The sequence below is a fragment of the Anolis carolinensis genome, chromosome 3 (genome assembly GCF_035594765.1).
Source record: "Anolis carolinensis isolate JA03-04 chromosome 3, rAnoCar3.1.pri, whole genome shotgun sequence".
Lineage (NCBI taxonomy): Eukaryota > Metazoa > Chordata > Lepidosauria > Squamata > Dactyloidae > Anolis > Anolis carolinensis.
This window is the reverse complement of record NC_085843.1, coordinates 288,702,078-288,713,132: the sequence shown is the minus strand read 5'-3', so window position 1 is coordinate 288,713,132 and position 11,055 is coordinate 288,702,078. Positions and strand designations below refer to the sequence as shown.

The window sequence follows — 11,055 nt, the reverse complement described above, 5'->3', positions numbered from 1 at the left end:
GGCGTCAGGGCGTTTCCACAAAACCGACTTCCTGCGGGGTTCAGTCCTCCCAGGAATGTTTTGTTAGAAATTCAATTTATTTTAAGCTTATGCTTTGTATGAATAATTGCCATATGTAAGCGGCCTTAAGTCCCCTTTGGGGTAGAGAAAGGCGGGGTCTAAAGAGGGTAAATACATAAGTAGTAACCTTCTGCAAGTCTCCTATACTAGTTATTTGTTATATATATAATTGAGATTGCTTACTATATTGTATGCATATAGTGGTATGCAATTTTTCCTTTAACTCTATGTTGATTGAGGTTGTTAGGAGGAACAACAGACCATGTGACCAGATCTAAGAATGTTCAGAGTGAATCAGAAGTCATTTGATGTCAGTTAGCGAAGGAGCCTGTTTGCATCAGTTGATGTTTGCATCAGAAGTACAGTTGATGTATGAAGTCAGCGAAGTAGAGTTGAGCATCGTAAAGTATGCTGCAGTGAGAAGTCAGTATATATATTGAGTCAATGTTCAGTTTAAATTCTAAACCAATGAGCCATATACCTGTATGCTAACACATGAAGTTTGTAAGTAAATCAACTATGTTAACTTTTAACGAAGACTATTCTGAGTCTCCTTCGGGGTGAGAAGGGCAGGGGTACAAATATCATTAATAATACTTATTTTTTGGTCTCTTGAGAGCATGATTTAAAAGTAGCATATTTTATGGGAGAGTAGGTGTTCTTTTGGACAACTGAAACAACCCTTATGAAGATCTGCTCTATATTTTATGCCTTGGCATATCTTTGCTCCTAACAGCTCAGAGAGAAAACTAGGGATTTCAGTCTAACGGATGAGAAGCCTAGCTTGCCGCCTTGCATGAATACAGTGGATATTTACCACTAAGGAGAAGATTCACTCACCAATTGTGCTTAATAGTTTTTGCTTAATGATCACTGCTTAACAATGTGTACTTAATAATTACATAATGTATATTGATCACTGATTAATTAATTATGCATCACTGATTAATCAGTAATATAATAATAATAATAATAATAATAATAATAATAATAATAATAATAATAATAATAATACACTTTATTTATATTCCGTCCTCCTCCCCAGGGGACTCAGAGCGGATTGCAGCATTTACATACATAGGCAAACATTCAATATCTTTACAATCACATGAGACATACAAACACAAACAAAGGCAGAGGCCTCTCCTTTCATTTCCGGCTTCTGGATGCGCTGTTCATCTCTGGCTCTGGAAGGTGCTTTTCTCCATTTTCAAGCCGAGGAGTCTATGTTGTCACCTCCTGGTCATGTGGCCGGCAAGATCGCTTGGTGCGTCTCCTTGCCTTTTCCCGCTAAAGCGGTACCTATTTATCTACTCACACTTGCATGTTTTTGAACTGCTAGGTTGACAGGAACTAGGGCTGACAGACAGAAGCTCACCCCATCTTGCAGATTCAGACTGCCAAGCTTCAGATCAGCAGTTCAGCAGCACAAGGGTTTAACCCATTGCATCACCGGAGCCAAAGAGATCTTAGATTAGGCATCAAGCCCCATTGTGGTCTAAATCCAGAGTTCTAACTGACAACAATTTTGACCCTCCTGACAACAATTTTGACCCTCCTCAATGAAACACGCATCTACATAGACACACAACAACTAGACAAAGAAATGAGCAAACAGGCATAAGTACAATTCTACAGACTTCACACTCATGATCTGTTGGCTTTATCCCTTATGGACAATACTATATGAGTACAATTCTACTTTTAGTAGTAGTCCTCTAATTCATAATTTCTACAACTTGAATTGTCGCCCATACTGTTGTCCTATACTGCACTTTTAATGCCTTCGATGATTTTTTAATATTTTTGCTTCAAATTATGTTTATTTAAACTATGATCTGTTTAATTCGTTTTTTAATGTGATGCTTGTTGTCTTAACTGTTGATTTTATGATGTTATGCAATTTGCTGGGCTTGGCCCCATGTGAGCCGCTCCGAGTCCCCGTCAGGGAGATGGAGGCGGCATATAAAAATAAAGTTATTATTATTATTATTATTATTATTATTATTATTATTATTACAACTGACATTTCTATTCATATTATTATTATTATTACAACTGACTTCTATTACTGTGGTCAAAATCATAGAACAAGTCTTAAAATTGATCAAAGATGTCTCTTGATCAGATTTAATTTGTAAATCTCTGCAAATTTTCATTTCTTTGGCACCCATTCCTCTTGCATTGGGATAACTGTTTTCTTCCATCTTTGACCATAAATATCTTTTGCTGAAGTTGTCACATACCTGAAAAACCTTCCAAATTTTGTGTGTTGTCAAAGGCTTTCATGGCCAGGATCACAGGGTTGTTGTATGTCTTTCGGGCTGTGTGGCCATGTTCCAGAAGTAAACGTCAGGAGATAATACTTCTGGAACATGGCCACACAGCCCGAAAGACATACAACAACCCTTCCAAATTTTGTTTCTAGATTGTTGTCCAGCATTCATAACAAATAAAACTCTGGTCCCCATTGTGAATTTAGCCTTAACCTTTTCTCCCATCATTCTACATATTCGAGCCTAATATTTCAGGGCTTTTCTGCAAGATCACCACAATATGATACTATGTCCCAACGTAGTTCTGTCATTTACATTTGGTAGAGCTGCATTCGTATGTCAGAGAGTCTCTCTGGCATCAATTTACTAGAATTCTCTGCAGTATGAGCCCTTTGATGTAAATGTAGGCTTCCATTCCGAGTGAAGCTCTTTCCACACTCCAGGCATTTATAAGGTTTCTCCCCAGTGTGAGTTTTGTGCTGAGGCCGCAGATTCTCATGCCGAATGAAGCTCTTTCCTCACTCCAAACATGTATAGGGTTCCTCCACAGTGTGTGTTATTTGATGTAAACATAGACTTCCAGTGCCAGTGAAGCTCTTTCCACACTCCGTGCATCCATAAGGTTTCTCCCCAGTGTGAGTCCTTTCATGTTGCTGCAGAGAATCTCCCCGAGTGAAGCTTTTCCCACACTTCAGGCATGTATAGGGTTTCTCCCCAGTATGAGTTCGTTGATGCAAACGTAAACCTCCACTCTGAGTAAAGCTTTTCCCACACTCTGGGCATGTGTAGGGTTTCTCCCCAGTGTGGATTTTGTGATGGGACTGTAGACTCCCATGCTGATTGAAGCTCTTTCCACACTCTAGGCATTTATAGGGTTTCTCCCCAGTGTGGGTTCTGTGGTGAGACTGCAGACTCCCATGCCGAATGAAACTCTTTCCACATTCGGGGCATTCATAGGGCTTCTCCCCGATGTGAGTCCTTTCATGTTGCTGCAGAGAATCCCTCCGAGTGAAGCTCTTTCCGCACTCCAGGCATTCATAGAGTTTCTCTCCAGTGTGAGACCGTTCATGTTGCTGCAGATGATCCCTCCGAGTGAAACGAACTCCACACTCCAGGCATTTATAGGGTTTCTCCCCAGTGTGAGTCCTTTCATGTTGTTGCACATGATCCCTCCGAGAGAAACTCTTTCCGCACTCCAGGCATTCATAGGGTTTCTCCCCAGTGTGAGTCCTTACATGTTCCTGCAGATGATCCCTCCGAGTGAAACTTTTTCCACACTCCAGGCATTCATAGGGTTTCTCTCCAGTGTGGGTTCTAGTATGTTTGTGTAGATTTCCACTCTCAGTGAAGCTTTTTCCACAGTCCTTGCATTTGTAGGGCCTCTCCCCAGTGTGGGTTCTGTGGTGAGACTGTAGACTCCAATGCCGAATGAAGCTCTTTCCACACTCCAGGCATGTATAGTGTTTCTCCCCAGTGTGAGTTCTCTGATGTAAATATAAACCTACACTTTCAGTGAAGCTCTTCCCAAATTCCAGGCATGTATAGGGTTTCTCCTGCATGTTGACAGTGATATGTATGTTTAGCTACAATATGGATTCTTCAGTCTTCTTTTACCCTTTCTGATCCAATGTCAATTCAGCAAGAATGGCACCTTGAAAGGATCTCTTCTTTGTATAAGACTCTTTTCTTGATGGGACATTTTGTTTCTCATCCTGCCACAGATATCTCCATGGAATCCTTATGTTCCTGGTCAAGAAAGAAGCAGCAAAAGATTAGGCATGAAGCCCAAACCTCTTTTCCCTTCATGGAAGTTCGCTGCTACCAAATGTTCTGGTATTCCCAAATGAATACTCTATTTAGCCAAGAATTTGGATACTTCAAACCCACATTTAAATATATTGGGGTGTCCACCTCATTACTCTCTGCGGAACTAAGTCCCCTCTCTGCCGTTCACCCCCTCAGTTGTCCCCCAGGATGGGATGCAAAGACAGGCGCAGCTTCATCAGGAAAGCCTCCTTCCTGCCCAGAATGTTCTACTCTGGTCCCATCATCCCTCTTCTCCCTGGTCCTCTGTCCAGGGGAAGATTTTCAGCAGCTCAAGGAGATCCAGAGAAACACAGCATTTCCATACAGTGATGTAGGAATGCTTGCGGTAATGAAAATAATTAAATCCTGACCTGGGGAAGAACAGGCATCTAGTCTGACTACTTTACTATAGAAGCTGCCTCTGAGCATGGGTGAAACAGAGAAAAGGGAGAAGCAAATACGCTAATTTTCTCCAGTACATTAAAATAAAACATGGACTTACAAGTCTGGCCTCCCAGAAAGAAATCATAAGAAAGCTGGGGGTTTTGGAGACAAAAGGCCTTCCCTGTGATGCCAAAATTCAGCTAACTGGTTAAGGAGCGCTGTGGATCCGGCAACTGGAGCACCTGCTACTTTTAAACCAGATGAACACACAGGGCGGGTTTGAAGGCAACAGGAATAGAGGGTTGTTACTATCAGGCCTGAAAGAATGCCTGATACAGAGTCCCTGCTCTATTACAATTGGATGTAACCAGGAAATACAGTGCAAAACATTTTATTCCCTTTGACAGCTACTGAAAAGACCAGCTCCCTCCCCTGATTGACTGACAAATGGTCAAGTTAGGATCTCGGCTTTCGTTGGCTGGGGACTCCCTGGGACGTCGGAGGTGGACGGAACCTCCCTCATGGTGGGAAAAATAAAGCTGCCATTTGTCCATTTGAAGCTGGGACCATTTTGCGGGCCCTCCCAGGTAGAGCTTAATCGCTTAAAGCAGCGGTTCTCGGGGGAGCCTTTGGGGCTCTGCAAGGCATACTGAGGGGCTCCGCGCAGTCCTCCTCCCACTTCTCCCCCTTTCCTTCTCCTCCCCTGCCTCCCTCGCCCCTAAAAGCCTTCCCCTCCCCTTGCCCCAGAAGACTTTCCCTCACCTTCCTCACTGCCGAATGTTTTCCCCTCAATTTCCTTGCTTCCAAAACTCTACTTCCCTCCCACCACTCAGGGGGTGCTTTGTGGTTTTCCTGCATGCCAGAAGGAGTTGCATTGGGCGGCCCCTGGGGTTTCAGCGATGATGATGATGATATTATTATTACAAAGGCTGGGTGGCCATCTGTTGGGAATCCTTTGATTGTGTTTTTCCTGCATGCAGAAGGGGGTTGGACAGGATGGCCCCTGTGGTTGTCCTATTATTATTATTATTATTATTATTATTATTATTATTATTACTATTATCATCATCATTACAAAGGCTGGGTGGCCATTTCTAGATCATCTGGAGACCATGAATCCCTCTGAGGAGCATCTTAAAGAACTGGGTATGTTTATCCTGCAGAAGAGAAGGCTGAGAGGAGACATGAGAGCCATGTAATAATAATAATAATAATAATAATAATAATAATAATAATAATAATAATAAAACTTTATTTATACCCCGCCACCATCTCCCCGTGGGGACTCGGGGCGGCTCACAACGTTACAAAAGTAACAGCATTAAACAATATACAAAGTTTAAAACACAAATACATTAAACAATATACACAGTTTAAAACACAAGAAGATGATAAAACAGAAGTTAAAACAAAGGTTTATATAATAGTAATAATATCAAACAACCACCAATGCAAATCCGTCAACTTCAAAGGTGGGGGGGGGGGGGGACTATAGCAGCAATATAAGATAAAATCATTAGATTAAAATACCCCGATGAAAGGAGCCTAATAGCATTCAGGATAGAATTATAATGAGGCTGGTCATCCAATGGCTGTCTCTCCAAAGGCCAGCCCGAACATCCAGGTTTTCAATTGTTTCTTAAAGGATGGTAGGGAGACTCAGAGTAATGGGTTCAAATTACAGGAAAGGAGATTCCACCTGAACATTAGGAAGAACCTCCTGACCGTACGAGCTGTTCAGCAGTGGAACTCTCTGCCTCGGAGTTCTGTGGAAGCTCCTTCCTTGGAAACTTTTAAACAGAGACTGGATTGCCATCTGTCAGGGATACTTTGATGGTATGGGGTTGGACTAGATAGCCAATGGGGTCTCTTCCAACTCTATTATTCTATGATTCTATAATCTATGCTTTGATTGTGCTTTACTGTGTGGCGGAAGTGGATTAGACTGGACGGCCCTGTAGTCTTCCACTGAAACACTATTATGTTGATTTAAACTGTGTTTCAATTTAAATATAGTATTGTTCTTTTCCTTTTTTTCTTGCACTAAAAATGAATTGTGCATTGTGCATAGGAATTTGTTCATGTTTTTTTCAATTCATTCACACAAACACTCTCCATCCATCTGCCACTGGGCCGGCCCGTCTGTCAAATATTAAAACACAATGCATCAAAAAGTTTTCCCATGTCTGATATAATATAATATAATGTAGAATATATAAACCTTTCTTGGGGCTCCACAAGAAACCTTTGCTTCAAAAAGGCCTCGAGATTTTGTTCATTTGCATGGTTTCTCTAACAACCACCACGTCAAACGACACAGAGAAGCCACTGAAATCCAGAAGCATGTGGGGAATTTCAACAAAAAGGAGGAAACCATGAAAATGAACAAAATCTCGCTCCCAGGTTAGACTTAATGTCAGGGGACTATGAGGGATCGCCTAAGTTAAGTAATGTCAGGGATAAACCTTTACCTTTTAGTATTAAAAAAAACTCTTAAAATCGGGACAGTAAGTTTTTTTTTCATGTCAGGAGCAACTTGAGAAACTGCAAGTTGCTTCTGGTGTGAGAGAATTGGCCATCTGCAAGGACATTGCCCAGGGGATGCCCGGATGTTCTGATGTTTTTACCATCCTTGTGGGAGTCTTCTCTCATGTCCCCGCATGGAGCTGGAGCTGAGAGAGGGAGCTCATCCGTGCTGTCCCCGGGTTGGATTCGAACCTGGCAGCCTTCAGGTCAGCAACCCAAACTTCAAGTCACAAGGCTTTAACCCACTATGCCACCGGGGGCTCCTAGGATAGTAAATAAAAAACACCACTCAGAACGCAGAAGAATTCAGTCAGGGCCTGCTAACGCCTCCCAACAAAGGATTCCCCCAGGCAGGAAGAAGCCAGGCTTTGCAAGCTGCAAGGCTTCTCCATATTTATCAAGCTGCCTCCAATAGACAAAGAGTTTTCTTTCTTTCTCCCACCCTGGTCAATTTATTTTTTCGTGTCAGGAGCAACCGGAGTTGCTTCTGGAGTGAGAGAATCGGCCGTCTGCAAGGACGTTGCCCAGGGGATGCCCGGATGTTTTGATGTTTTTTACCATCCTTGTGGGTGGCTTCTCTCATGTCCCCGCATAGAGCTGGAGCTGATAGAGGGAGCTCATCCGCGCTCTCCCCGGGTGGGATTCGAACCTGGCAGCTTTCACGTCAGCAACCCAACCTTCCAGTCACTTAGTCCACTACGCCATCTGGGGGCTACCCTGGTCATCATTCCACAGGTATATATACAAACCCCACTTGCCTAGTTTCCATCAGACCTCACCACCTCTGAGGATGCCTGCCAGAGATGTGGGTGAAACGTCAGAAGGGACTGCTTCTGGAACATGGCCATGCAGCCCGGAAAACTCACAGCAACCCAGTGATTCCGGCCATGAAAGCCTTCGAAAACAACAATTATTATTATTATTATTGTTATTATTATTATTATTATTATTATTATTATTTACATGTACATAACATCTCATGCACATGAGCCCCAAGGCGGTCTCTTCCCAAAGGCCTGGGAAGGGTCTCTGGGAAGGTCATTCTGATCCTTCTTGTTCCCTCTGCTGGACACGGAGGCCCTTACCTGGGAGGGCGGGCGGGCGGCACTTGCGGCGGTGCTGGGGGAGGCGGGGGGGGGCTTCTTTCCTTCCCTTCAGCTGCGCTTTGCTGGGCCCGGAATTGGGGGTCAGTGGGAGGGCAAGGGGTCAGCGAAGGCGGGGGGGGGGGGGGGGGGGGAGAGGAGCTTCTTGGGAAAGGGACTGGAGGAAGGCAGGCAGGCAGGCAGGCCTTCTGGCCACCCATCCATCCATCCATCCAAACTGCAGAGCGTCAGGCCGCCAATGGGGGCCTCCAGTGGGCGTAGCTTCGCGGGCGCAGCCAATGGGAGAGGGAAGGCGGGCTCCGAAGGGAGGGGAGGAGAGGAGAGGCCGAGAGGGAGGGCTTGACAGGCCGCTGCGGCCGTGAATAATAATAATAATTTTATTTGTATCCCGCCTCCATCTCCCCCGAAGGGGACTCAGGGCGGCTTACAGCAAAATCAAAATACAAACAATGATAAAATATAAAACATCAGGACAAAAACAAAACCAATAAAAAATATACACAATTAGTTAAAAACACAACGCAGAATTAAAACATCAGGTTAAAAACAATGAGGTTGCAATAGTGGATAAGCAAAGTGTACGGTGCACATTATGGGTAACAAATTCATAAATAGATAAAGTGCATTAAAATCATTTAAGGTCACATTAGGTACGGTAGGGAGGAGTCCTGAGTAATCTCAATCAATCAGGAATCGGGAAGAGCGACCAGTGCAAAAGGTCGAGGAGGATAATAATTGTGATGGAAAAAAGATGATCTTAACCAAAGGCCTGAGTGAAAAGCCAAGTTTTCAGACTCTTCCGAAATGCCATCAAGGTGGGGGCTTGCCTGATCTCCCTAGGCAGCGAATTCCATAACCGGGATGGGGGCCACGACAGAGAAGGCCCTGTCCCTCGTCCCCACCAACCGTGCTTGCGATGCTGGGGGGAGCGAGAGGAGGGCCTCCCCCGATGACCAAAGAGACCGTACAGGTTCATAGGGGGAGAGACGATCCCGAAGGTAGATGGGTCCCAAACCAGCACTTTGAATTGGGTCCGGAAAACAAGCGGCAGCCAGTGGAGCTCCTTAAACAGGAAGAAAGTGTGTTGCTTTCAGCGTCAGGAGGAAGAGAGAGGAGGAGGGAGGCCCAGGTCCATCCTTTGCAAGGAAGGATAGGGTTGCATTTTAAGGAGGGGGTGTCTTTGCAAAGGCATGGAAAAGTTGGGGTGGAAAGATACAGACCCCCCCTTCCTTTCTTATTGTCTTGTATTGGGCCGTATGCATATTATTGTATTGTGAGTGAGAGTGTTTGGATGCCTCCCACGTCTTGAATTGCTTTGCAATTTTGCAATTTCATTGCATTGCGATGCAAATCTCTTGGTAGGAAGAAATATTTATAAGAAAATATCTATTCACAAAAATATAAAAACACCCTAACCAATCCCATCCATTCCAGACAAACTGTGGCAATGGGCTCCTCGGCTCCATAGGATCCTATGGAAGGGAACCCCAAAAGGCCATCCAGCTGGACCCCCTTTGTGCAGGAATGCAGCATCCAGACCTTCCCAACAGATGCTCCTCTGTCAATACAGCTTTGTGGCAGTGAGAATAACAATAGACAAAGCTTGGAAAGGACTGAAACAGCTATTGCTAAAGGACTGGAGAGAAAAATGATTAGAATATATCCAAATGGCAATGGCACCCAAGGAGGAAGCAATGAAGACTTTGTTGAGAAGTGGAGGCTTGCATCTGGACATCTAGAAAAGAAGACAGAAAGAAATTTCAAAGTAGTCACAAGGGGAATGAATGTATAATGTAGGTATAATGTAGGATCAAGGTAGGGTTTCCTTTCTTTTCTTTTTTGAAGACATTAGTTCATGCTGGAAGTCATGGGTGTGTCATGTGTATTCTATTAACTCTCAGTGTTTTTCTTTCTCACATTTTGTCTGTCACTAATTCACTTAATAAAATTTTATTTAAAAAGAAAAGGAAAACTATCACCAAATGTGGTGCTGCAGGATGATGTCCCTTCCACGGAAACAACGGTTTTTTTTTTTTTGCAGTTCAAGACACTTTCTCCGTGTTTCTATGGCAGAACCATTTAGGAAATAATGGCATGTCTAGCCCAGGAACAATAAACAGGCCACGTTGGGCGAGTCTGGGTTTCCAAATGCTTCTAGGGCCCCCTCAGGGTTGCTAAGGCTGAACTTGTGCTGCTGCCATTCTTCTAAGCCTGCATTTTAATGACATTCGTAGCCCTTCCTTTGGGAGCTGTCTTGGGGCAGACTCAGGACGGAATAATAATAATAATAATAATAATAATAATAAGTACCACCTCCCAGTAGTAAAGAACTGGTGGGACCACAAACCAGCAAAGGTCGTGGAAAATGAACACGCAAAGATACTGTGGGACTTCCGAATCCAGACTGACAAAGTTCTGGAACACAACACACCAGACATCACAGTTGTGGAAAAGAACAAGGTTTGGATCATTGATGTCGCCATCCCAGGTGACAGTCGCATTGATGAAAAACAACAGGAAAAACTCAGCTGCTCTCAGGACATCAAGACTGAACTTCAAAGACTCTGGCAGAAACCAGTGCAGGTGGTCCCGGTGGTGATGGGCACATTGGGTGCCGTGCCAAAAGATCTCAGCCGGCATTTGGAAACAATAGAGATTGACAAAATCACCATCTGCCAACTGCAAAAGGCCACCCTACTGGGATCTGCCGCATCATCCGAAAATACATCACAGAGTCCTAGACACTTGGGAAGTGTTCGACTTGTGGTTTTGTGAAACGAAATCCAGCATGTCTATCTTGTTTGCTGTGTCATACAACGTCGTTGTGTCTAATAATAATAATAATAATAATAATAATAATAATAATAATCTTTATTTTTATATCCCGCCCCATCTCCCCG

The 11,055-nt window shown here is 43.8% G+C and overlaps 1 protein-coding gene across 2 annotated transcripts; it reads right to left on the bottom strand.

Moving 5' to 3' along the window:
* Window positions 1–1,060: 1,060 nt before the first annotated feature.
* Window positions 1,061–10,407, bottom strand: LOC103280896 (oocyte zinc finger protein XlCOF6). 2 transcript variants are annotated; one of them, XM_062977572.1, is made up of 4 exons: window positions 8,138–10,407; window positions 7,827–7,947; window positions 7,154–7,315; window positions 1,061–4,082 (listed from the first exon to the last, which is right to left on the bottom strand). In XM_062977572.1, the coding sequence occupies exon 4, from the start codon at window positions 3,893–3,895 to the stop codon at window positions 2,855–2,857; it is 1,041 nt and encodes a 346-aa protein (XP_062833642.1). In that variant the 5' UTR covers window positions 3,896–4,082; window positions 7,154–7,315; window positions 7,827–7,947; window positions 8,138–10,407; the 3' UTR covers window positions 1,061–2,854. The 2 variants fall into 2 exon arrangements, with proteins under 2 accessions (XP_062833642.1, XP_062833641.1); XM_062977571.1 differs by having other exon boundaries at window positions 7,154–7,947.
* Window positions 10,408–11,055: the final 648 nt, after the last annotated feature.